The following is a 27,684-nucleotide window of genomic DNA, read 5'->3' as shown; positions in this document are numbered from 1 at the left end:
CTCTCTCACTCTCGGCCATACACACCCACACACCAAAAATCTCTCACAAATTCTCTCTAGTTCACTCAAGAAAACTCTCTTCTTCCCTCTCCAAAATCTCGAAAATTTGGAAGCATTCAAGAAGGTTCTTCCACAAAATTCTTCATCTAAGGTAAGATCATGCATAGATCTATGGTTTAAATTCTTTTGTTATCAATCATCTCTTCCTAATCCATGCAAAAATCATGATCTTGCACCCTAGAACCATCTCCAAACTCGAGATCTTCATCAAAGGGAGCCAAGGCCAAAAACACTTCATTTTCCTTCCATTTTTCCTTGCAAAACCGAACCAACACCTCAAGGTGAGATTCATACCCCTATTTTCTGTTTTTATGAAGTTTTGTGGGGGGGGAATACAAGTGAAAGTGTAGATCTATATGTGTTTGTATGCCTTGTATGATTTCCATGCTTATATGTATGCTTTTATGTGTTTTTATGTTAGATCTAGCCTTAAAACCCATCAAAACCGAGAAATATCTTGTGTTAAATGATTTTAGCTTCAAATATATTTCTAAACACAAAGTGCTTCAAGAAAAATGGCTAAGGGGTTTAGTAATAATTTTCTTTGGGTTAAAAACACAAATTTGGGCCTAAAATGTGAAAAATACAAAGTTAAGGGCCCAAAATGACATTTTACAGATTCTGATGGTTGAAATGTGCCAAAACAGTTTCAATAAAACTATTTCTGGAATTTTATTCAATTAGAGGATTAAAAACATAAATTTCAAGCTTATTGGGCTAAAAATGAAAATTTCGGCCCAATAAGGCCCATTATGCGAATTTTTCTGTTTTGGAGGGCCAAAACTGTAACTTTCTGTAAAACAGTGGACTATAAGTGTCCCAAATCCTTTTCAAAGGTTTAAAATGCTTTTTAAATTTAAAAAGGACCAAGGATGCAAAAATTTTCCAATTTGGGCCAAAATTGTCAAAATTGCGAAAAGAAGGGCTAAAACCGAGAAAAACTGCATTTTCAGGGGCTTAAACTGTTTTCTATGAAAAATATGCTGGAAAATGTTAATTTCAATACTTTTTGGTGTTAAAATGTCAAGAAAAATAGTTTAAGGACCAAACCGGGAAATATTGAAATAAAAGGGTTGAAAATGTAAATTTTACAAATAATGAGGGGCTGAAAACAGAAATATCTCAAGGCTGATTCATTATGTACAATTTGATCAAATAATGATACCTCGACTATCAATGAAATACAACTCATTACAATACCAAAAGTCGTTGTGAAACGAATTGGCTCGGTCTCGAGCCAATGGAAATCTACAACTACTAACTCTTCGACACTACGAATCATACAAATAACGTTGGTAATACATATACATACGAGTGTGCACAGACGTCTACGCACCATCTTCGGGCCCCAAAAGTGTAAAATCTTGCTTGTTGGGCCTAGCTAGCCCAATGACCTGATCTTAAGGCCCGAAGACACTTATTTTCTACGGAGTGTTGAGTTTTACCGACTTGGCACAACGTAGAGTGACTTTCAATGGCGTGTACCACTGGTCCCCAAGGGTCCATGGTATTGCTAGAAGAGTCTGCTTATTTTACGAGGCGGGTCGGGGACCCCTCGCACGCATATTTTCCCCAACCGGTTAATGGAGTCACCGGGGTCTTCGTGACCTCTTTCTCTTCGGGTGTGGGACTACACTTAGTCCGGGCGATTGGATAACGTGATTAGTACGGACGACGCCTTCGGGTTCGTTAGTATAACTATAAACTGGGCGTTTGTGTAATGCGGGTTTGTAGTAAATAATCATTGCTCGAGAACCTTCCAACGTCGCCTAGGACAGACACTACTATTTTCGTAATGGTTTCAACGCAACTTAATGGATTTCAAAAGAGCTAGGGGAACATCGGGTTTCCCTAGGGTTTTTACTACATACAGATTCAAAACGCATACATCTTCAACGAACATTTTTTTAAGTATAGAAACAAACAAGCATACCTATGGATCTTCACAAACGTTTTCGAAAGCTTTTCTTTTCAGAAAATATCGGATTTTCTGGTGGTTTTTCAAGCAAAATAAACATTCGATTTCAAACACTACTTATGAACTCACCAACATTTCATATGTTGACGTTTTTCAAAATACTTGTATTCTCAGGGAACCAGTGAATCAAGGAAAATCATACGCAGTGACGGTTGCAGTTTATTTTTGTATGAATTGAACAAATTAATTTTTGGGGAATGTAATGTTAAAACAATGTATGACATGTAAACACTACTGGTTGTAATATGTTGATGAATGGCGACGAATGTTGTTTTGTTTCATATATATTCAATGTTATGGTATTCAATTGAGTCACGACAGCCCCCGGACGTTTCCGCCGTCTGGTTCGGGGGTGTGACACTATGGGTCAGAGTGATGCAGTTCAAGATCCCGCAGTTGTGACCGGTACGTTTCTCCTAAACCGCACTTATGCATGCATCTTATTTGATACCGGAGCGGAGCGAAGTTTCGTAAGCGGGAAGTTTAAACATTTACTAAAACAACAACCCCAGAAGCTAAATGAAACCTATACGGTGGAAATGGCCAATGGGAAAACCGAATCCACTAGGGAGATCTACATCGGATGTACCCTAACCCTTAACCAGCACGTCTTTCGAATAGACCTTATGCCAGTATCAATTAGGAGTTTCGATGTGATTATCGGCATGGATTGGTTAAGCCCCCACCATGCTGAGATTATGTGCCACGAGAAGGCCGTTCGCCTTCGTCTCCCAAATCACGAAACCCTAGTGATTTACGGAGGCAAACCCAGTACGAATCTCCGCCTCATCTCGTGCATCAAAGCGCAAAAACACTTGCGAAAGAACAATTTGGCGTTCTTGGCCCACATAGTGGACAAGACCAAAGAAGAAACTAACATCCAAGACATTCCGGTAGCGTGTAAATTCCCGGACGTGTTTCCCGAAGATCTTCCAGGAGTACCCCCAGAGAGACAGGTTGAATTCCGAATCGACCTCGTTCCAGGAGCAACTCCTCTCGCTAAGTCACCATATCGGTTGGCACCTGCTGAAATGCAGGAATTATCCAGCCAACTCAGTGAACTTCTGGACAAGGGATTTATCCGACCTAGCTACTCGCCGTGGGGAGCTCCGGTGCTCTTTGTCAAAAAGAAGGACGGATCTTTCAGAATGTGTATCGATTACAGAGAGTTGAATAAACTCACTGTTAAAAACCGCTACCCACTCCCGCGAATCGATGATCTATTCGACCAGCTCCAAGGAGCTAGCTATTTTTCTAAAATAGACTTACGATCCGGATACCACCAACTCAAGGTCCGAGAAGAGGATATTCCAAAAACCGCTTTTCGAACCCGCTATGGACATTATGAATTCGTCGTAATGCCCTTCGGTCTAACAAATGCACCTGCCGCATTTATGGATCTAATGAATCGAATCTGTCGACCGTTCCTGGACAATTTCGTCATTGTGTTTATCGATGACATCCTCGTCTATTCTCGAAGCGAAGAGGAGCATGGCCGTCATCTCCGACAAATTTTAGAGACTCTGCGCACGGAAAAGCTTTACGCCAAACTCTCCAAGTGCGAGTTCTGGCTTCGGAGTGTGAATTTCTTAGGCCACGTAGTTAGCCAAGAAAGAATTCATGTGGATCCCTCTAAGATCAAAGCTGTGGAAGGATGGGCAACTCCGACTACGCCCACAGAAATTCGTCAATTTTTAGGCCTAGCAGGGTACTATAGGAGATTCATCCAAAACTTCTCTAAGATCGCCAAGCCGCTTACCTTGCTTACGCAAAAGGGCGTGCCATTCAAGTGGACAGACCGACAAGAGATTGCGTTTCGAACCCTGAAGCAAGCTCTTTGCAGCGCTCCTGTACTATCTCTACCTGAAGGAACGGAAGATTTTGTAGTTTACTGTGACGCGTCAAATCAAGGCTTAGGTTGCGTTCTCATGCAACGTGGAAGAGTGATAGCATATGCGTCCCGTCAACTAAAGACGCACGAAGTAAATTACACGACCCATGACCTAGAACTGGGAGCCGTGGTCTTCGCCCTAAAAATTTGGAGGCACTACCTGTACGGTACTAAGTGCACCATCTTCACAGACCACAAGAGCCTCCAGCACATCTTGAATCAGAAGGAGCTGAACATGAGACAACGAAGATGGGTGGAGTTGTTAAACGACTACGAATGCGAGATCAAGTACCATCCAGGCAAGGCCAACGTGGTGGCTGACGCATTAAGTCGGAAGGAATACACAAATCGCCGTACGAAAACGCACTCGATAACCATTCAGTCTCATCTGACCACTCAAATTGCATCAGTCCAGGCAGAGGCTATGAAAGCGGAAAATAGAACTAGCGAGGCATTGCGCGGAATGGAGAAGAACCTGGAAGTCAAAGAGAATGGGGTATACTACTTCATGAACCGTATCTGGGTTCCAAAAATCGGAGGATTCAGAGAGACCGTTATGAAGGAAGCCCACAAGACACGATACTCCATTCATCCTGGTTCGGACAAGATGTATTTGGACATTAAGCAGCACTATTGGTGGCCTAACATGAAGGCGGAAATCGCAACTTATGTTAGTAAGTGCCTTACGTGTGCCAAAGTAAAAGTGGAATACCAGAAACCTTCCGGATTGTTACAGCAACCAGCAATCCCTGAGTGGAAATGGGAGGGGATTTCTATGGACTTCGTGACCAAGCTACCCAAGACGTCGGAAGGATTGGACACCATATGGGTAATAATCGACCGACTGACGAAATCTGCCCATTTCCTGCCAATCAAAGAGTCCTACAAGATGGAGAGGCTGACGCGTTTGTACCTACGAGAGATTGTAAGACTTCATGGAGTGCCAAAATCTATCATCTCGGATAGGGACAGTAGGTTCACGTCACGCTTTTGGCAGTCGCTCCACAAGGCCATGGGAACTCATCTTGATACGAGCACCGCGTATCACCCACAAACGGACGGTCAAAGCGAACAAACCATTCAGACGCTTGAAGACATGCTTCGTGCATGCGTGATAGACTTCGGAAAGTCTTGGGATACCCACCTACCGCTGATCGAGTTTTCATATAACAATAGTTATCATTCGAGTATCAAGGTGGCCCCTTTCGAAGCACTGTACGGGCGTAAATGTAGATCACCGTTATGTTGGGCTGAAGTAGGTGACACCCAGCTAGCAAGAACACATACGTCGGATAGGGCAATGACAGGACCGGAAATCATTCGCGAGACCACAGAAAAGATTGTCCAGATCAAAGCTCGATTACAAGCATCGCGTGACCGGCAAAAGAGCTACGCTGATAAACGGCGAAAGCCCTTAGAATTCCAGGTCGGTGATCGAGTATTGTTGAAGGTCTCACCCTGGAAAGGAGTTATACGTTTCGGAAAGCGAGGAAAGCTAAACCCACGGTACATTGGACCTTTCGAAATCGTCGCTCGAATAGGCCCGGTAGCCTACAGACTACAACTACCCACGGAGCTAAACGGTGTACACCCCGTGTTTCATGTTTCTAATCTGAAAAAGTGCCTATCAGATGAAACTCTCGTCATTCCTCTTGACGAAATCGAAATCAATGAGAATCTCCTGTTCGTCGAAGAACCAATCGAAATCATGGACAGGGAGGTGAAGCGTACTAAACAAAGTCGCATCCCGATCGTGAAGGTACGGTGGAACGCAAAGCGTGGGCCAGAATTCACGTGGGAACGCGAAGATCAAATGAAGCAGAAGTACCCTCACCTATTCTAGCAATTCTCAAATCTAGCTTTCAAACAGAATTTCGGGACGAAATTCCCTCTAACGGGGGGATGATGTCACAACTGTAAATTTTAAGCCATGTAATCTATACATTCAAGTTAATGTGAATCAAAAACTTCAATCAAATACAACATGCTAGAACTACAAGTAGTCATCAAACAATTGGAAAACCCTAGAAGTTCTTGTTAAGTCTATTTTGGACTAGAACTTCCTTATTGGATCCAAGTGGACCAATAGGCTTCCAATTAGACTATCATGGGCTTAGAACCCTAATTGGACTCTAAGTGGACCCATATTTACTTATTCCAACATTTTAGGTCATGAATGAAATGGATTAAGAGCCTTGATACATGAATAACCTAAAACTAGTTCAAGAAAAACATAAAAATCCTACTACACTCCTTTAGACTTAAAACACACCCTAATTAACACTAATATTGGGCTTAAGGGCAAAAAGCCCAAAAATCTTTTTTTTCCTTCCCATTCTCGGCCCAAGGCCCAAACCCAAGAAGGAGTTGACTTTCAAGTGACACCTCATCTTTACCCATAGGATATCCATGCATTATTCTCATTTCTCCATGCACTTCACTTCAAAGATCACTTCCATTCTTCCCTCTCTCTCCCCATTCTTGTTTTGGCCGAGAGCAACACCACACACACACAAAACACTCACAAACTCTCTCTAAAATTCACTCAAGACTTCTTCCTCTTCTCCACTCAAAAATCTCGAGTTCTAGGAAGCTTTCAAGAGGAAATCTCCACAATATTCTTCATCTAAGGTAAGATTATGCATAGATCTATGGTTTAAATTCTTTTGTTATCAAAATCCTTTCCTAATCTATACAAAAATCGTGATCTTACACCCTAGAACCATCTCAAAACTCAAGATCTTCATCAAAGGGAGCCAAGGCCAAAAATACTTCATTTTTCTTCCATCTTTTCTTCCAAAAACCGAAACTACACCCAAGGTGAGCTTCATACCCCCTATTTTCTGTTTTTATGAGTTTTGTGGGGGGGGGGGATACAAGTGAAAGTGTAGATCTATATGTGTTTGTATGCCTTGTATGATTTCCATGCTTATATGTATGCTTATATGTGTTTTAATGTTGGATCTAGCCATTTAACCCCTCAAAACCGAGATATAATTCATGTTTTATGATTTTAGCTTCAAATATATTCCTACATATAAAGTGATACAAGAAAAATAGCTAAGTGGTTAGCAACAAATTTTCTTTAAGCTAAAAACACCCATTTTGGGCCAAAAATGTGAAAAATACAAAATTAAGGGCCCAAATTGACATTTCACAGATTCTGATGGATGAAATGTGCCAAAACAGTTTCCATAAAACTATTTCTGGAATTATATTAAATTAGAGGATTAAAAACATAAATTTCAAGCTTATTGGGCTAAAAATGAAAATTTCGGCCCAAGGAGGCCCATTATGCGAATTTTTCTGTTTTGGAGGGCCAAAACTGTGAATTTCTGTAAAACAGTGGACTATAAGTGTCCCAAATCCTTTTCAAAGGTTTAAAATGCTTTTTAAATTTAAAAAGGACCAAAGTTGCAAAATTTTTCCAATTTGGGCCAAAATTGTCAAAATTGCGAAAAGAAGGGCTAAAACCGAGAAAAACTGCATTTTCAGTGACTTAAACTGTTTTCTATGAAAAATATGCTGGAAAATATTAATTTCAATAATTTTTGGTGTTAAAATGTCAAGAAAAATAGTTTGAGGACCAAACCGGGAAATATTACATAAAAAGGGTTGAAAATGTAAATTTTTACAAATAATGAGGGGCTGAAAACAGAAATACTTCAAGGCTAATTCAATATGTACAATTTGATCAAACAATGACACCTCGACTATCGATGAAATACAACTCATTACAATACCAAAAGTCGTTGCTAAACGAATTGGCTCGGTCTCGAGCCAATGGAAATCTACAACTACTAACTCTTCGACACTACGAATCATACAAATAACGTTGGTAATACATATACATACGAGTGTGCACAGACGTCTACGCACCATCTTCGGGCCCCAAAAGTGTAAAATCTTGCTTGTTGGGCCTAGCTAGCCCAATGACCTGATCTTAAGGCCCGAAGACACTTATTTTCTACGAAGTGTTGAGTTTCACCGACTTGGCACAACGTAGAGTGACTTTCAATGGCTTGTACCACTGGTCCCCAAGGGTCCTTGGTATTGCTAGAAAAGTCTGCATATTTTACGAGGCGGGTCGGGGACCCCTCGCACGCATATTTTCCCCAACCGGTTAATGGAGTCATCGGGGTCTTCGTGACCTCTTCCTCCTCGGATGTGGGACTACACCTTGTCCGGGCGATTGGATAACGCGATTAGTACTGACGACGCCTTCGGGAGTCGTTGGTATATCTACAAACTGGGCGTTTGCGTAACGCGGGTTTGTAGTAAATAATCCTGCTCGAGAACCTTCCAACGTCGCCTGGGACTGACACTGCTATCTTCGTAATGGTTTCAACGCAACTTAATGGATTCCAAAGGAACTAGGGGAACATCGGGTTTCCCTAGGGTTTTCAATACATACAGATTTGAAATGCATACATCTTCAATGAACATTTTTTTTAAAAGTATAGAAACAAACAAGCATACCTATGGATCTTCACAAACGTTTTCAAAAGCTTTTCTTTTCAGAAAATATCGGATTTTCTGGTGGTTTTTCAAACAATACAAACATTCGATTTCAAACACTACTTATGAACTCACCAACATTTCATATGTTGACGTTTTTCAAAATACTTGTATTCTCAGAGAACCAGTGAATCAAGGGAAATCATACTCAGTGACGGTTGCAGTTTATTTTGTATGAATTGAACAAATTAATTTTTGGGGAATGTAATGTTTAGACAATGTATGATATGTAAACACTACTGGTTGTACTATGTTGATGAATGGTGACGAATGTTGTTATGTTTCATATATATTCAATGTTATGGTATTCAATTAAGTCACGACAGCCCCCGGACGTTTCCGCCGTCTGGTTTGGGGGTGTGACAATAGCAAAGTCCCACAGCTGATAGGAGACCCTTAGCACCCTTTAACGCTACCCGGGACCCCAAACACTCAACCAAAAGTGTTTTCCACTCCTTTGAGTGTGTATAATTGTTTAATTAGTATATTATATGCTAATTGTATGTGAACATATGTCATCATATGTTAAAATAGGTCCTAGTGTGTGTTCAAGTCCTTGCGTGACCCCGAACGCCCAAACGGCACTACCGTCGGACCTACTTATACCAGGTGAGTTCATACCCCTGAATGAACCTTTTTAATGCTTTTAAATGTTTTCATAGGGGGGGATTACAAGTTAAACATGCCAGTTATCATATCAATCACATGTGATTGATAACCCGCATGCACAAGATTTTACCACTGTACACTGTTTTACCGAGTAGGACACTATAAATGGCTTTCAAAAAGGGTTTTTAAATTTGTCCAAGTTCTTACTTTCATAGCTTATCAAAGACTCATTTCAACTGATTTATAAAAGATTCTCAAAGATTTCTAAAGATTTTCACACCTATTTTATCAAAGAATACAAATGCGATTTTTCCTGAGTAACAAAATCTTTAAGGGTTTTCATGAATACTTTTAATTGTTAGATACCACTGCTTCGCTTATACTTATTTTATGCTCCTACTCTGTAATGTTTTTGGCTTGTACCTGAAGTCACTTATACCTGATAACTATTATACTTATTTACCCTCTTACTTAGTGATACGATTCTACTTCGCTGTATTTGAGATCGACTTTACTTCACTTATACTTGATACGCTCTTACTTCACTTGTGGTCATATCTACTTCGCGATGCGCCTATACTTATTCGACACTTATACTTCACTTGCGACCGCTCTTACTTCACTTGTTAGACACTCCTACTTCACGAGAATCACTTTCACTTGATACCCACTTAGTCATAGTTAGATGTATGTCCGTACTTATATAGGTATATATAAGTAATGACTGAAAGACTTAGGAAGGCTCATCGGCCCTATTTCCTTTTCTTCGTTGAGATGTGGTCTGGTGGGATCGGGTAGCCGTCCGAAGGTCGTTTGGTCCATTAGTTAAATACTATGTATATGAGTATGGACATATAGGGAATTCTCTAGTCAAGCCAATTAAGAGTCTCTTCTTCTATTCTACACTCACTTTAGAAACACACTACCCACTGCTTGGAAGTCTCTACCGCTAGAATATCACTTGTGTTAGAAACCCACTCCTCTCAAGAAACACACTATTCTCTATTTGGGATGCATCTTCGGGACGCGGCCTTCTCCGTCGTCTAGTTGGTAACCAGAGTCTCCTGTAGGGAGAGCGGACATTGTGTGTATAGGCCTATACGGGATTGACAACCCCGCACCCTGACTGCTAGCTACAGTCCACGGCCCACCAAGCCAAGGGGTGACAAATGTCACATTATATAGATGCTTGTAGGGCGTCTGGAACTCTAGTCAGTATGGTTACGAGTATCCTGGGTTGCCTTATAATTCATGGCTTTAAGGTAACGGTATTTTCGTCAACAATTTACACTGTATGCTGATGTCACTTTTCAGAGTCACTCTGTTTCGACCTTGCTAGCTGTATCTTTCATTTGATACTGTTTGGGGTCTATAATCTCTGTTTTGACCTTGCTAGCTGTATCTTTCATTTGATACTGTCTGGGGTCTATAGTCTCTGTTTCGACCTTGCTAGCTGTATCTTTCATTTGATACTGTCTGGGGTCTATAGTCTCTGTTTCGACCTTGCTAGCTGTATCTTTCATTTGATACTGTCTGGGGTCTATAGTCTCTTTTTCGACCTTGCTAGCTGTATCTTTCATTTGATACTGTCTGGGGTCTATAATCTCTGTTTCGACCTTGCTAGCTGTATCTTTCAATTGATACTGTCTGGGGTCCGTAGACTTTGTTCTGACCTTGTGAGAGATACCTTTCATTTGGTATCGTCTTCGGTCTATATTTACTGTTTTAGACCTTACCAGCTGTACCTTTCGTTTGGTACCTTCTGTGGTCTATGTCTCCCCTTTGTTAGACTGAACCAGGCGTGTCGTCAGTTCGATACCCTCCTGGAGTCTATGATTCTTTGCCTTAGTCAGCAGTCCTCACTGCTGAGGCATATGTTATTCCCTGATGTCTCCTGCTTTCTTAAATAATCAAATTCAGTATTTTGATAACAATATCAATTAAGGGAAAACTACCTCTTACCACAATGCACTGAAACAGTCTTGGTAGAAGGCTGCTTTATTTAAAGAAAATATAGGATTTTCTGGAAAGGACACTGAAGCACTGAAAGCACTTAAACTACTACTTATTAAAGTTATTTGACTAAATGACACTAAATGCTTATGAACTCACCAGCATTTGTAAAAATGCTGATACTCGCTTTTCAAATAACTTGTAATCTCAGGTAAGCAATTAGACAGGTACATCCCCGGAGTTGCTGATGAAGATGGCCTAAGTACCTTGCTGCACTTCATATATGTTGCTCGTATTACTTTGATACTATGTAATGTAACCATGTAAAATTATTACTATTAATGCAATGTTTTGTTGTACTTTGATTACTATATGCATGTGTTGTGATACTTGACATGACGTCATCCACCCCAGAACGTTTCCGTCGTTCCGGTTTTGGGGTGTGACACTATTCGATCAGCCAACTGTAAAAGAATCAGTAAATCCGCCATTATCATCGCATCCCTCCATCATCGCCAGCTGCTGTCTACATCGTCGTTTCCAACACCACCTGCCACCACCGTTGCCCTTCTACCGCTGCTGCAGTTTCAGCCCCAGCACCGCCTGTTCCTGCTGTTGTTGGTAAGACCACCACTATCGTTTCCTTGGAGCTATTTGGAAATTTCTCTACAAATCAATTTACTGGATGCCATTGTTAATGAGGTCTAGAAGGTTTTTGTAAATCACGTGGTTAAGGTTTTTCCATATTTAAGACAAATCAACGATTGTATTTTTCCGGATTTTGTACTCAAATTCCGATTGAATTTCTTAATTGATTGTGTGAAACGCTGAAGGAGACAAGATGGGGAAGTTTGGCTTACTTGACTTTTAATTTTGACTATTTGGCTGACTTGGCTTTTAAAATTAGTAAAATCAGTTTTTATTTTTGCCATATGACATATCTACCTGCTAGTTTAGGTAACAAGACTAAAAAGACAAGTTGCCCACAACTTTGTTCCCTTATAAAGCCACAAAAAAGTTAAGTGACTAAAAGGGTAAACCCTAGAAAGTTCATAGGTTGTATGTGTCATTTTCCTTAAAAAAATAGAGATCGTGAGATTCAACCACAACCGCATATTTCACATCTGCCACTCTAACTCTCTGGCATACCGGTGCGATAGGTCTATATTAATCATAAATGATTATACAGTGTCACTCGTTCCTTTCTCCTCCGTCGCAATCCCTACCACCATAACCGCCACCGCCACTACCACTACCACCACCTCTGATACCAGTTGATTCCACCACAGCCACCTCCGTCAGTTATACTTCCTCTAGCTCTACCACCATCATCTCTTTCACCACCGTCATAATCATATATAATTACTCAATCTGTGAACAGACATATATGTATAATTATTTATTATTAGGCATATACGTATAAACATATATAATCTTATATAATTATACCTCTCATCGATATAATCATTTATGATTAGGCATATCTCGTTGTTGCCGGTATACTGGAACGTTAAAATGACAAATGACAAATATATAGTTAAAGTTGAATCTCAAGATCTCTATTTTCTTTAGTCTCAAGTAATTTGTCATATATATATATATATATATATATATATATATATATATATATATATAGAGAGAGAGAGAGAGAGAGAGAGAGAGAGGTAGGTTCAAATGTTTCTCACATCTATTGTGTGCTAGAATGCACCAATAAAAATTGAGTAAACATTAAATGTATATTAAATGATATCCATATTTATAATCTTCTTTATGGAAACTAATTTAATTCGTCATTAATATGTCAATAATAATATTCCTTCATAATGAATTCATATATAAAATAATAAGAGTGTATTCTAGGAGAACGAGAGTATATTATACTAGAATACACCCTCATTTTTTATATTCCATACAACTTTATTGTATTTTAAGTGAGTGAGTCTTGAAATAATGTTATTGCTGATATAAAAACTTAGATACGAATTCATTCTGAAAGAATGTTATTGCTGACATTAATGACGAATTTAATTAATTACCATCAAGAGAAAATTATAATTATGGATATCATTTAATATTTTAATATATATACAATTATGGAAACCATTTAATATCTATCATTATTTAATTAAATGACAATATAATTTTACTAAATTCCTATTGGTGCATTCTAGCACACAATAAATGTAAAAAACACTTTAACCTAACCTTATATATATATATATATATATATATATATATATATATATATATATATATATATATATATATATATATATATATATTGTGATTATTCGTATCTAATCACTTATGATTTATATAGACAATATTCATTTTTGTCCATATAAATAACATATATATATATATATATATATATATATATATATATATATATATATATATATATAATCACATGTGATTAGATGTATTTAATCACATATGATTAAAGTTGATAAAGAACAACTATTGAATTGAGAACGTGATCATGAATCTTGTCCACATAAATATATGTGATTGGTCAATTTTTTTTTTTTTTTGGGTTTTCAATAGGTGTAACAAAGCTAATATAGGATGGACTAATTGACTACATAATCCTGTCACTGCTTGTATGTTGTTGTAATGTTCTTTTTCTAACTTCGTGCTGATTTTTTAATAAAATTCCCGCCTTTTCAAAAAAAAATTAAGTTTGACATACATGAATATTAATAATGGATTCAACATTGATAGTGTCGATACAAAAAATGCCATCAATAAGAATGTGTCTAAAAGAATTAGTTACTGGGTGTATATAACTCACTATTGTTTTAGGCAATATAAGGTATTGAGAAAAGAAAGAGCATTAAATTTGACATGGACAAACCCATTAAGCATACATTCATTGGTAGACAAACTAATATATATTCACTAGGAGACACTAAACTAAGGTCTTTTTACTATCTATCTCCTTTTGTATGTCATAATTTTTTTTTTTTGTATGTCATATGTATATGGGTCATGCATCATCACCACAAAATAAATAATGTAGATAAAAGCCATATTTTTTTAGGTCTGACCATGCATAATCATTTAATCATAACTTCATATCATCTAGGAACTCAGAAACTAAGATTAAACATTACATACTCAAATTATAGAATCATTGATTTTGAATTTAAACAGAAACCCAATCACTAATCGAAGATTCATAAACTTTTGAATTTGAACAAAACTCAAATCAACCGACGGATTAATTTATTTTATTCAATGAAAAAATCACCGATCTTGAATTTAAACGAGAGCCCAATCACTAAGCAAAGATTCATAAATTGTCGAATTTGAACAAAATCAAAATCAATCATTGGACTAATTCATTTTATTGAAATATGCATGTACAACAACCTTGATTGCAAAATTCTATTCCTCCAGGACAAAAATGTGCACTATCTTATCTCAGCACACATTTGCGTGCACAACTTTGTATGGAAATCTTGCGTTCAGTATGTTTCCCAACTGAACTTGTCATTGATTCAAGCGATTTAGAACCTTCCAATACTAAAAGATAAAATAAGAATAAAACATTAAATTTATTAAGCATTAGTCATAGTTTTAGGAGATATAGGAAGAAACATGATAAACTATAAGATATCTTGAGAATAAAGGGAAAATAATTACCATAGGAACATAACACGAGTGTAACAAAAAATGCAACTTTCGAAAAAGGCGGTGTCATATCTCTGGATTGTAGTTCTAAATGTGTTGCGTTGTGAACGTCCAAATCCCAATGAACTTGTGAGATGGATTTGTATTTTGAAATTCCATGTCCCAATGGACCAAATTTATAACAATAAATAGCAAATAGTCATATAAGGAGAAAAATATTCAATTAATGTAATTTAATGAATTGCAAACAATCGAGTTTCTTATTACAGTTTCTAGGGATGGCAAAAAGCCACATACCCAATGGGGAACCCGAAACCCGCACCCGTTTTAACTGGAGAATCCCCAGGTTGACCGGGGATGGGGAATACCCGAATAAAAAAAAGTGGGGATGGGGATACCCTTAATCCCCGACCCTGGACCCGCCCCCGACATATATTAATATATAAAAATAATACAGAACGTATATTTATAGTATAGTTTATAATACATAAAATTTGATCTAAATAACCTAACTCATTAGTAATTACTTGGTTGAAATTATACTTTTTGCTTTCTCTTTTATCTAATTTAAACTCGTGTATATATATATATATATATATATATATATATATATATATATATATATATATATATATATATATATATATATATATATATATATATATATATTTCTCTTTAGTTGATCTATTTAAATATCAATCTGATAATTTTTTTCTACTTGATTTTTCATGTATGTATTTAAATTTAGTAGAAAATTTATTTATATTTTTTATGCAATTTATGGGTACTTATATATTTTATAAAATTTTTAATCATATGCTGGTAAAATTGAAATATAGAGTTTTTTTGTACGTAAAAGTTTGCATGTTAAAAAAGATAAAGAAATATTTGTTTCCCCGTTGGGGGTGGGGATGGGGGTTTATTTATATTCCCCGATGGGGATGAGGATGGGGATTGGAATAAGGATTCGGGGATTGAGATGGGGATTAGGGTCCCCTGTGTTCCCCGCCCCCGTTGCTATCTCTAACAGTTTCTTTTATTTTTAGACTTTTTTAATTGTATAAATGTAAATTTATTCATGGTATATATATATATATATATATATATATATATATATATATATATATATATATATATATATATATATATATATATCAAAACCCAATATAACGAAGATATTTTGGCATTCTAAGGGGGCTAACTTTGAATGTTTTGATAAAATCCAGCTTATTAAGCTAAATAAGCTAATTTTAATAAGCATCTCTCCCCATGCTTATTGCTTATTGCTTATTCCCACCACAAATAAGCTAATAAGCAATAAGCTAATAAGCTAATCCGAACACCCCCTAAAATAAAAAGAAGCAATAGAATTTAATTCCCTCCGTCCTCCCCTAAGAATACTCTACGTCATCAAACATGGATTTGATGGATTGATATGGAGTGAATTCCAAAACACACAATGGGATGGAATCTGAAATTCCAATTTCATTGGAAAAGCAGTACTACCAATACACGCATCAATAACTATTTATTTCCTTAAAATTCAAAAGGCACTTGTTATTACACCATTCTAGTCAATTTTTTGAAAGTACAATGTTTAAATAAGAAAAAATATTATTGTTCCGTATCGTAGACTTAAAGCTCCACGATAGAATTATAGATATGCTTCCTTCATTTTATTGTATTCTTCAAGGTCAACATCTATCTTTTTAGTTAGTTTCTAGTATGCATCATACAAAGTTTTCTGGAAAATTTTTGCTGTCAAAATGTTCCAATAAACCTGTGGAAATGGTAATTTTTTGTAATTAGATTTGACCAAAAATATGGCAGTTGGCTGTTTAGTTTTTGTTGTCAAAATGGCATGAAATAACATCAATATTAGATAGGATCGCACTTGAATCTTATATAGCACTTGTAGACTTCTTTTAGCTCATTCCAGGTGAACCATTTATCCTTAAAAATGTGGTCATCTTGTTCCAATTTTGGTCATTTTTGTGATTAATCCTTTAATTGGGAAATGAGAAAAGCATCAGATGGGCATGAAACAGATTTTTGGCATACCTGGTGGAGCAAAGCAAGTGCATGAAACTGTACAGGTACTATAACCGATTTTAAATATAAGCTTTAATCACCTGATCAAATATTTAATCATGTTGTAAGTAACAAAAAATGGTATATATTAATGCATATACTTCTTACTCTACAAAAAAATTAACTGGGAAAGTTTTTTTTTTTTTTTTTTTTTTCTTTTTTTAAAAAAAAAAAGGAATACAAGTGAAGACAGGATACTCACAACTTTTGTAGAAAGCATTCACATCAAAAGATAAATCAAAAAAAAACTCTTCTTTCTTTTCCTCTTCTGAAGCCAAAATAAGGTTTGTTTAGTGGTTACGCTTGCACAATAACACACCCATCAAGAATTATAGATGAACTCCCTTGGATATCTATAGTTAATCAAAGAAAACCATGGAAATATACACCAAATGGAAGGAACAAAGACTGATTCCAAAAAGAGCAAAACATAAAGATCAAAATATTAGAAAAAAAATATATACAATTAGAGGAATTTTAGAATTTGGAATAGAAACATACAAATAGTGTCCAAATCAGTGACCGCTTCATCAAATACCTAGAAAAAGGATAAATCGGAAAAAATGGTAATTTTAGAGTGAAGGAAGCCAAAAGATCTGTCATTTCAAAAAAAAAAAAAGTTATCCGTTTACTTCAAAACACCCTTAACTCAACTTGATTCCTACCTTCACACCCTATCCAGCAATACCCGATTTATCCATAGCTGATCAATAAGGTTGATCGGTGGTTTAATTGAGAGATAATGTTCAATTTAGGGTAAAATAGATGAGCAATAGAAGAGAAGGAAACCGATTCAATAATCGGAAGCCATGAAACAAAAGGGATCGTCGGAGTGGTGCAAGAAAGAGGAGTGTCGGAAATCACAAGAGACATGGAAGCCTTTCCGGATAAAATTGGGAGGATATTGAGATAAGAAGAAATAGACAAAGGCGGTGGAGAGGAAGTGATAGATATTGGAGGAGAATGGACCGATTTTGAGGAAGAGAAGATAAGCTCAAGTTACAGGGGCAAAATAAGAAAGAAGAAGACTTCAGTGCGCGGCAAAATAAGAAAGCAAAGACTTCCATGTGCAAATAAGGAAAATATGTGGCAGAAATGAGAATTCTCAAAGTTTCTTGTTCATCAAGTTTTTAGCGATTAATAGGATATATAATTACTTCATGACTTGAAATGAGTTGAGTGTTATTCAATAATACTTTATGGTATGTACCAATTTCTTTAACAATCTTTTATTTATTATCAACTAATGCAACTATAGTCTTTATTTTTTTATTAATTGATTTATCTAATTTAAACTTTAAACGGTTAGTAAGTTACAAACGAAATACCATATTTTTAAATTTTAAAGTAAACATGGGTATATATTTTGTCTAAAATACTTTTTTTTTTCATAAATTAAAAAAAAACAACATTATTTGCAAAGTGGACTCTTTTTCAAGTTTGAGTATCTGATGGATAAAAAAATAACAGAAACTGCTTTAAAAAGTAATTTAGGGTTGAATCCGAGTGAGATTCTCCCAGCATACACTAGTTGCAGGTAAAAGTAATTCCACCCTTTTCTCACATAGAAATTAGGGATAATGACTTAAAAGGGTAATATATTTTTCGATTTTTACATATTTGGTCACTGAGTTTTTTTTTTCGTCCACATTTACCCCTTCAACCTGTTGAACTATACACATTTAGTCATTATGACCGGCTACTCCAGGTTAGCCGGAAAAAATGATTTAATCGGGTAATATATTTTTCATTTTGTACACATTTAGTCCTTAATATTTTTTGTTTCAAAATAAGTCATTTTTGTTTTTGTACACATTCAGTACTTATGAATGTTATCTTTAGGTTTTTCTCACGACATCTTATGTGGGACAATCATTGATGAAGTGTGTGAGACTGTTGATGTTTATGTGTAATCTCTCATTTTCACAACCAAAAAATTCCATTTCTAAATAAGGCAAAACTCCCTAATTATAAATCCATTATTAAGAAAAAAACGTTTATTCCAAAATACATTTATCGAAAATTAGAGTAATATAAGAAATGCGTAATCCTCAATAATGTTGATGTACATTCATGCATTCGCCTTCCACGACCAACGATAGAACCTGAAAACATAAACAATTGGGTAAGAACAAAGTTTAGTGAGTTTCCCCCAGAATACCCAACACAATAAACATATTATCATGCATAACGGACCCACACTCATTAGATTGTTATACCTTGGCCCAATCAGTCATCGGACTGGAATGCCAACATGCAACAGGTCCAACTAGTCATCGGACTAGAATACCGAGGGTTTGTTGGCATGATGCCTTAGTCCAATCACTCTTCTCGAGTCTTCGTACCTACAACTTATAGTCGGCCCGCACCAGGTATCTTGGCCTATAACATATAGCAGGACCAACTGAAACTATCTCACCACCATATGACTATCCCACATAAGATGTCATGAGAAAAACCTAAAGAAATCATTTATAAGTACTGAATGAATAAAAAAACAAAAATGACTTATTTTACAATAAAAAAATATTAAGGACCAAATGTGTACAAAAATATTAAGGACTAAATGTGTACAAAGAGATAAATATATTACCCTATTAAGTCATTTTTACCGGATAACCTGGAGTAGCCGGTCATAAAGACTAAATGTGTATAGCTTAACAAGTTAAAGAGGGTAAATGTGGACGGAAAAAAAATCCAATGACTACACTTATACAAATCAAAAAATATACTCCCTTTTAAGTCATTATCCTATAAATTAATATCAAAGCAACAAAAGAAGGTAATTGAAGAAGAAATAAGTGTTGGATGGCGGATTCTAAAAAAGTTTCAAAATTGAACTCTATCGATCTCTCATCTCCTCATATTCCCACCTCTGTATCCTTACTCAAACAGGTTTCTCTCAAGTGAAAGGATTTATGTTCGTTTTTGTGTGTATGTGTATTCAGAAGGAGATATAGTTTGATTTTGGGTGTTCAAGTGTCTGCGATTTGTTATCGGTTGTGGAAATACATGCTTGTTTATTATATTGATTTGTTCTACAATTAGATTTGAAAATTAGGGATATGAAAAAAGAACTTCGTGGAAAGGATTGTATCAATAACTGGAGAGTTAATTAGTTATAGGTCCCATCTCCGCGGATATCATCTAAACAAACCCCACTTAAGTTTTTCAAAGATTACTTGTCGTTAATTTGATATGTTTTATATTTCATAGGCCTGCGTAGATTCCGGTTTCTTCTACGTAACAAATCATGGAATCAGTGAGGAATTTATGGATGAAGTTTTTGCGGAAAGCAAGAAGCTCTTCGATCTTCCATTAGAGGAGAAAATGAAGCTTCTTAGAAATGAGAAACACCGAGGCTACACTCCTGTTCTTGATGAACTCCTTGATCCCGCCAATCAACGCCATGGTTTGTTCAAACTCAAGTAAAGTTTTATAACAATCCACCTGTTCTTTCCAACTTTCATCATAAAACTTTTCACAACTCATTTGCACAAAAATCAAAATATCATAGGTGATCACAAGGAAGGATTTTACATTGGTATCGAGCTTCCTAAAGATAACCCTGAAGCTCAAAGAACATTTTATGGGCCAAATTTATGGCCTGATTCAGGTAATTCTAATTTCAAAATTCAACTACTTGTTGTTGGAAAAATAACCCTTTTTGCATAAATATTCTAATTTGTGTGATTATTTTATGTTGTTTGAATGTTTTTGACAGATATCTTGCTTGGATGGAGGCAGACTATGGAAAAATATCATCAACAAGCTCTGTAAGTTTTCTTAAACTTATAATCTACCAAATTTTATGACCATTTTTTTGTACTTCATGTTTATATGAGTTTTTTCTTTTAGGAAAGTAGTTAGAAAAATAGCAAGGTTCATTGCCCTTTCTCTTGATCTTGATGCCAACTTTTTTGAAAGACCAGAAATGCTTGGCAATCCGATTGCAATCTTACGTTTACTGCATTATGAAGGTGAGAATTTAAACTCAAGAATGATAATATGATTTTTAATTTTTTCAACATTATTTTTAATTAAAGATGATTAAAAAAAAATGGTTTATGTTGTAGGCCAAGTATCTGACCCTTTGAAGGGAATATATGGAGCTGGTGCACACTCTGATTATGGTTTTATAACTCTCTTGGCAACAGATAATGTTTCTGGACTCCAAGTATGCAAATATTAGCAACAAATACATGTTTTACTTTACAAAGTTTTAATTTTTATTTATTTTTTATTTAAAAAGATATGCAAGGACAAAGATGCTAAGCCTCAGGTGTGGGAATCTGTTGAACCCTTAAAAGGGTAAGACCATTATGTCAAAAAGAAAACAACAGTTGACACTTTACACCATTGGAGAATAAGAAGATTGATAAATTATGTGTCTTTTTGCATTTACAAATCAGTTAATGTCTTTATAAATTATAATAATCTTTTCAGAGCCTTTGTGGTAAATCTTGGTGATATGCTGGAACGATGGAGCAACTGTATTTTCAGGTATAACAAAATATCATGTTATAATTTTGCGTGGTTTTGACTTTTGAGATCAAATGAATATTTCTCAAATTGATAATTGATGTTAAGTCTTTGTAATTTTCATACAGTTTTTAAATATTAAGAGCTTGAAACAAATGCTTTCTCCAGAGAAATAATGTCAAACATGAAACAAAATGAATATATTCTATTTTGACTCTTTGAGGTGATAGGTTTGACTTCATTGACTTTTTTGTACAGGTCAACGTTACATCGGGTGTTAGGAAGTGGTCAAGAGCGATATTCTGTACTACCTTTTTTCTAATATTACTCAATTTTCTTATTTCTTATTTTTAATTTTGTAATTTAAATGATTTTCAACTCATTCTTATATATAAAAACAAAGAACAATACAAGTTATCAAATGGGTAGATTTTTCAAATTACAATACTGTAACTAGAAAAATCAAAGTAGGATGATATAATAAAAAAAATCAATGAAAGTATGTTGCTATTTCTTGTAGATTCCATACTTTGTATTGCCAAGTCATGATTGTATGGTTGAATGCTTACCTACCTGCCATTCAAAGAAAAACCCTCCCAAGTAAGTATTGTAAAAACATTTTTATTTATTTGTTAAGTGTTTATTGCTTTATTGTTATCGTTTTTAACAATTTGATTTTATTAGGTTTCCTCCAATCAAATGTGAAACCTACCTTCTTCAACGATATCAAGACACTCATGCTCAACTTAGTACATACAAAAAACCCTAAATTTCATTTGACCAATTTGTTAAAGTAACAAAATAGTTATTATTATTTAGATTTGTGGTGATAGTAACTAAAATTATCAATTTCCATATTGTGAAACTAGTCTCATATAAAAGACTATTATGTGTTGCATATTATATTGAACTTATAAGGTGTTTAACGAAAGAGGAAGTAGCTAATATATTTGTAGAGAGAAAGAGAATGAGGCAGTGGTAGCCACGTTGTAGCCAAGAAGATTAACAATCATCACAACCAACATGACTATCATGTGCCATGGTAACATGCTAAAATGATATACTCTGTCAAATGTCATATTTAAAAAAAAGACAAACAATTTTTGAGCTTTAATGGTAAAAAAATGTCAAGAGTAAAAACATTAAAATATGTAAATGTTATGGCTTTTAAGTCATTTTCTCTTATTTTATTCCATAAAAACACCATCTTATGTGAATAACATTTTTTAAGCCGAAAAGCAAAACTTATCATGGATACACTATTGGGGGGAAATTCTTAAAAGAATATAATAAGAGTTTTAATGTACACAAAGATAATACAAAGTTTTTGCGGTCTATAATTAACAGGTTATATTTTTAAGGTAAATGTTGTATAATCAAGAGTAAATTACACAAATAGTCCCTATGGTTTGTGGTAATTTGCGCGTTTGGTCCCTAACTTATTTTTTTAACTCACAAGGTCCCTACTGTTTGTTTTTGTTACGTACTGGGTCTTTAATGTTTGTTTTTGTTACGCATTTGGTTCATGTCTTACCTAAAAAGACTATAATTTAAATAGGAAAAAATGATGGGGTAGGTAAGGTAAGGTGATGGGGTGAGGTTGGGCCGTTGGGGTGTGTTTATTTAAATAAATTAAAAAAAAAATCAAGGGCAAAACAGTACCTTTAGGTAATATAGAGACCAAGCGCGTAACAAAAACAAACAGTAGGTACCTTCCGAGTTAAAAAAAATAAGTTAGGGACCAAACACGTAAATTACTGTAAATTCGTGTAATTTACACTATAATAAACTTATTTATGGTTTGATATAGTCACTAAATTATTTTTTTCATATAATATGTCATTAAACTTACAACTTACCGATCTATTAAGTAACTTTTGTTAGTTTGTAATAGATCCTCGTTAATCAGCTATTCCAAATTACACAAATGGTTCCTATGGTTTTAACTTTTTTCGTGGTTGGTCCCTCACCGACACTACCACCATTCATTTCCGGCAGCCACCAATACTCACCTCCAGCAATTGACATCGATTTTGGCTTCGACGCCTTTCGTATAAAAGGAAAATGACACCATCTAGGTTAGGTTACTTCAATTTAAAAGATCGTATAAGAACAATATAAGGTAAGTGCCAATTTGTGCGTTTATAATCATTTGTTTCCAACTTCAATCCTCTGAGCTGTATTCCATCAATACAGTTCCAATTTATCAGTGTACAACACAAGTTTTGCAATTTACACACCAAAGTGGTTTTTTATGAACACAAAATGATTGTGAATCATATACTTGATAATTAATTGTATGTGGTGACACGTGTTGCATGAGTATGTTGTATTCAACTCGTTTGTTTTAGAATAACAAAACCTTTCGTGCTTTATTTACAAAGAAGCAGGCCCACAAATATCATTTAAAGTTGGAAAAATGCCTTAAACTATCTTTTAAAATCTTTCAAAAAAAACATTAAAATACCATTAAAATAAAGCCTTTATACAAAAGACACCGGCGAACTACATAATTTGTTCAAACTTCATTTTATGGTAACCGGCAATTATGTAACCATCGAACTACATAATTTGACTCAAAATGATAACTATGTTTCAAAATCGTTCAAGAAACACCATCCAAGTTTGGTCTCTTCTAAAAACATCATCCAAGTAAGATATTTTGTTCAAAATATTACCCTACTAGTACCCAACTCTTATAGGTTAAATGATGATTTGGCCTAACTATTATGACATTGCAAAATAATTAGTGACAAGACATTAATTGATATATTCCTCCTCTATGAATTGATTTAGGGATTCTTCATAAACGAATGACTTCTTCTCCTCCAATTCTCTTCTTCTTATAAATTGATGATCTCCAACTCAATCTCACACGTTTTAAAGACACATAAGATATTTGATGATACAAACCCTTGTGGTTATGGACATCCTTCTCAAATTTGGACATCAACCACGAAGACTAATCATGTCAAAAACTTTGGGATTGTCCCAACCGAATGGTAACTTTAACCGAAATCATTATTATGTCTTTCTCGTATATATTTGCTTAGTTATGTGATTCATTTTGTGAATATATATGCGTAAGCTTTTGCTATAGGTAGTATAACAATCTTGAGCAATACACTTTTTTGAATATGTATGCCAATTTGTAATGTGACAAAAACAGTGTTTTGACTAATATTTATGCCAATTTGTAGTGTCATGAAATCTACTTGTCATTTGCATCTTGTCTAGCTACATGTCATGACTAAACTAGAATGGATTACAAACATTATGCATCTTTCGAATTTCACAAATCTCATTCCTTGAGCGACTTATAGACATTTTATAAATTACAGTTGACCGTTCATAAAGAAGCCTTAAATCGATTTTTAAAGAAGAAATGTATCAACTAATGACATGTCACTGATTATTATGTCATGTCACCAATAATTAGCCCAAGGATGCCCAAGTCATCCTTTAACATACTGGTTACTAGTGGGCAAGCTTTGAAAAAAATGTAAAGTTTGATGGTATTTTTTAAACAATTTTAAAACATAATTACTTTCCCGAGTCATTTTCTCTTGTATTTTTTCCTTTAATTATTTTTTACAGGTAACTTTAGGTTACCATAAGGTGAAAGTTGAACAAAGTACACAGTTCGTTGGTGTTTTTTGTACAAAGACTTTACTTTGATGATGTTTTTTGAGCAAACTAAACTTGAATGATGTTTTTTGAACGATTTTGAAACATAATTACCCTTATAAGTCATTTTCCCTTTAAAGTTTCGTAGTATCATGATAGTTGAAAATATAAGTGGTTTCCGTATGTCTGTGTTTGGTACTTAATATATCAATGTGGGGATATCCTTTTTTGGAGATTAAAGTACGTAAAAGGACTACGGATTTGTCGTGGAAATACTATAAAGAAAAACAAGAAATCCTGAAGAATGTAAATAGGTTAGCATGATTAAGCCTTTGGAGATGGGCAATTGATTGGATGTTGGAGATGAAATTTTAAATGAATTTTTGAAACGGCAGCAGAGGAATGTTTTGTAAACTTTTTATATGAAGATGGTGAACAACCTATAAAAGAAAAATGAAATTGTTTTCGGCTTTGTCACCTTTCCTATCTTTGTCATATTTTCCTTCCTATCCTTTTGCTAATAGATTGAACTCTAAATAAATAAATAAATAACATGAGGTTGCTGGAGGTGAACGGTAGTGGCTGTCATAAGTGAATGATGGTGATGCAGGTGAAGGAGTAATCACGATAAAAAATAGAAACCATAAGAATCATTCGTGTTATTTATAATAATCGGTTAATGGGTGATCTGTTAAATACTAATGGAATTGACTCAATAGATAGGTAAACTGTAACTATAATGACCTATTGCGAAAAAAATAATTTAAGGACCAAACCGAACCATAACATAAATTTATTGTGTTACCATGACATTTTGCTAGGAATATAAATACATCATTGTCAATCTACCGTAAGCCTTTACTCTTTAAACACTTTTTTGCTTTCTTTTTTTTTTTGGTATGATTTACAAGATAATGGACCAAAAGCAAACTTAAAAAGTTTATCCCAATAAACGTGGTCATAATAAGTTTCGGATAAGATCATATGATTAGACCTATACTGAGCACGAGGCTCATTGTGGTTGACATGGCCACGAACAACGGTCGTGCACAATATCCCCACCCTCTGTGGTTGCTCGTTGTCGTGGAGGATCGTGGTCACCACCATATTTGACCACAAACTCTTCCTCTCTGCATTCTTTCTTCTTCTTGTCTTCTTTCTCGCTTTGACCACGATCTCCTCTCGTGCACACTATCCCGGTTGCAAGGAGAAGAGTTGTGGTGGTGACGTGGAGGTGGAAGACAGTGGTGGTCGTGAAGACCATTACAAATGGCCTTACATCTTTGCTTATAGAGTTATATCTATGGAATGGAAATAAATAATGACCGCTTCTAGACATTTATTGGAATTATGTCAATCGAACAACAAAAATTATGATATGCCATGATCCCACAATTTAACTTTCTCTCTCAATTTTTCTTCATTTTCATTAAGACATCTTCAACATGAACCTTCTTTTTTTAGAGAAAAAAGAAACTAACAACTATTTGTTTAACTATTTATTACCATTTAACTAGGTGTGCGACCCGTGTACTACACGGATTTATTAAAAATAAATTTTAATATCAATAATTAAACATTAAATATTTTATAAAATCATATTTTTACATAACATAATGTAATCTTTTGGAACATTTATAAAAGAAATCAAATATTCTTTAGAACATTTATAAGACTTTATTATCAAATTAATAAAATGATTCTTTTTTCTTATAAAACTCGTTAGAATTTTGTGCAATTTATTTATTTTTTTTAAAAAATAGATATTCTCAAAAAATAACAAGTGGAAAATAATAGTTCTAAAACTCCTACAAAATTACGTGTGACAAAATTCTTAAGAATTTGACAAGTGGCAAAAAGAAATTATTTATTAAAAAGGATTAGTGGAGATTTTTTTTTCTTTTCTACGGATCAATATTAAACAGGTAATTAAGTTTAGGTCTTTTTCACATATAATCTTTCTCATTTAATCATATTTTATTTTTATTTTTTAATTTTAAATCTTTTTTTAATTTACGTACCAATTAATTAATTCTATTATGTATTTAATATTTCATTTATGAAATATAAAACTTGTAACGATTATAATATTTTCAATATGATATCTTCGGACGATGAATTATAATACTTTTTTGAATGATATATTTTAATATTTTAGCTATTTTAATATTAATGTCAACTAATAATTTTTTATTAAAATATTTTATATTGAAATATATAACACCTAATTTTGCGGTTAGAAATTTTGAATAAACTTAAAATATTTATTTAAGCTAAGTAAAAATAATACATAAATCTATATCTGTCTATACTGTCTACTAAATAAATTTAAAATATTTATTTAAGTTGTTATTTCTTCAATAAATATTATTTCCATAAATAACAAATTCTCAATTAGTAAAATATTATTTCAATGAAATAATAATTTTCCAATTAAATACAAGTGTTGATATATTTATTAATAATCAAATTATACTAATCAATAATCAATTGATGGTAACTTATTATAAGGTGTGACCCTATATCATTATATATTATTAGCAATATTATTCTATAATGACTCATGAGCATAAAAGATCTTTCAAATTCAAGTTCACTTACAAGTTTACTTAAAAGTTAGCGAAAATGGTGTACTTACCTTTTCAGGAGATACTATTATGGTTTAGAAGCTCGAGTTTTCAATCCAAGAGATACTTAGTGGGTTTGAGCCACTAGATTGACCTTGTAGGGTCTTCATTTGCTTGTTGTACAAATCGAGCTTGCAAACTACAATATCATCTCCTAAAGGGTGATTATACCTTTTTCAGTGACTTGTAACTGAGTTTGAACCATTGAACCG

At 34.6% G+C, this 27,684-nt stretch overlaps 1 protein-coding gene and 1 long non-coding RNA gene across 5 annotated transcripts; one reads left to right on the top strand and one right to left on the bottom strand.

Moving 5' to 3' along the window:
- Nucleotides 1–14,215: 14,215 nt before the first annotated feature.
- Nucleotides 14,216–17,829, bottom strand: LOC111905278 (uncharacterized). Of its 3 annotated transcripts, XR_008225982.1 has the most exons (4): nt 17,402–17,829; nt 16,939–17,274; nt 14,658–16,777; nt 14,216–14,537 (listed from the first exon to the last, which is right to left on the bottom strand). It is a non-coding gene; the product is annotated as an uncharacterized LOC111905278 (long non-coding RNA). The 3 variants fall into 3 exon arrangements; XR_002854807.3 differs by having other exon boundaries at nt 14,216–16,777; nt 16,939–17,332; nt 17,402–17,828; XR_002854805.3 differs by having other exon boundaries at nt 14,216–16,777; nt 17,402–17,814.
- A 1,665-nt stretch (nt 17,830–19,494) lies between these two features.
- LOC111905279 (2-oxoglutarate-Fe(II) type oxidoreductase hxnY) lies at nt 19,495–22,149 on the top strand. Of its 2 annotated transcripts, XM_023900969.2 has the most exons (11): nt 19,495–19,631; nt 19,953–20,148; nt 20,254–20,352; nt 20,461–20,512; nt 20,595–20,716; nt 20,813–20,913; nt 20,989–21,047; nt 21,183–21,239; nt 21,477–21,522; nt 21,739–21,818; nt 21,903–22,149. In XM_023900969.2, the coding sequence occupies exons 1-11, from the start codon at nt 19,545–19,547 to the stop codon at nt 21,985–21,987; spliced, it is 984 nt and encodes a 327-aa protein (XP_023756737.1). In that variant the 5' UTR covers nt 19,495–19,544; the 3' UTR covers nt 21,988–22,149. The 2 variants fall into 2 exon arrangements, with proteins under 2 accessions (XP_023756737.1, XP_052622615.1); XM_052766655.1 differs by having other exon boundaries at nt 19,525–20,164.
- The last annotated feature ends 5,535 nt before the right edge of the window (nt 22,150–27,684 follow it).

The sequence above is a fragment of the Lactuca sativa genome, chromosome 8, assembly GCF_002870075.4.
Source record: "Lactuca sativa cultivar Salinas chromosome 8, Lsat_Salinas_v11, whole genome shotgun sequence".
Lineage (NCBI taxonomy): Eukaryota > Viridiplantae > Streptophyta > Magnoliopsida > Asterales > Asteraceae > Lactuca > Lactuca sativa.
Note: the sequence above shows the minus strand (reverse complement) of the source record. Positions and strands in the feature narration are given on the sequence as shown.

What these genes read in the sequence shown, in the direction of transcription:
- LOC111905279 (XM_023900969.2), top strand. Translation starts at nt 19,545, where the DNA reads ATGGCGGATTCTAAAAAAGTTTCAAAATTGAACTCTATCGATCTCTCA. An exon ending in ATAATGTTTCTGGACTCCAA is followed by an intron (nt 20,914 to 20,988) that starts GTATGCAAATAT and finishes TTATTTAAAAAG; the next exon opens with ATATGCAAGGACAAAGATGC. An exon ending in GTGGTCAAGAGCGATATTCT is followed by an intron (nt 21,523 to 21,738) that starts GTACTACCTTTT and finishes TATTTCTTGTAG; the next exon opens with ATTCCATACTTTGTATTGCC.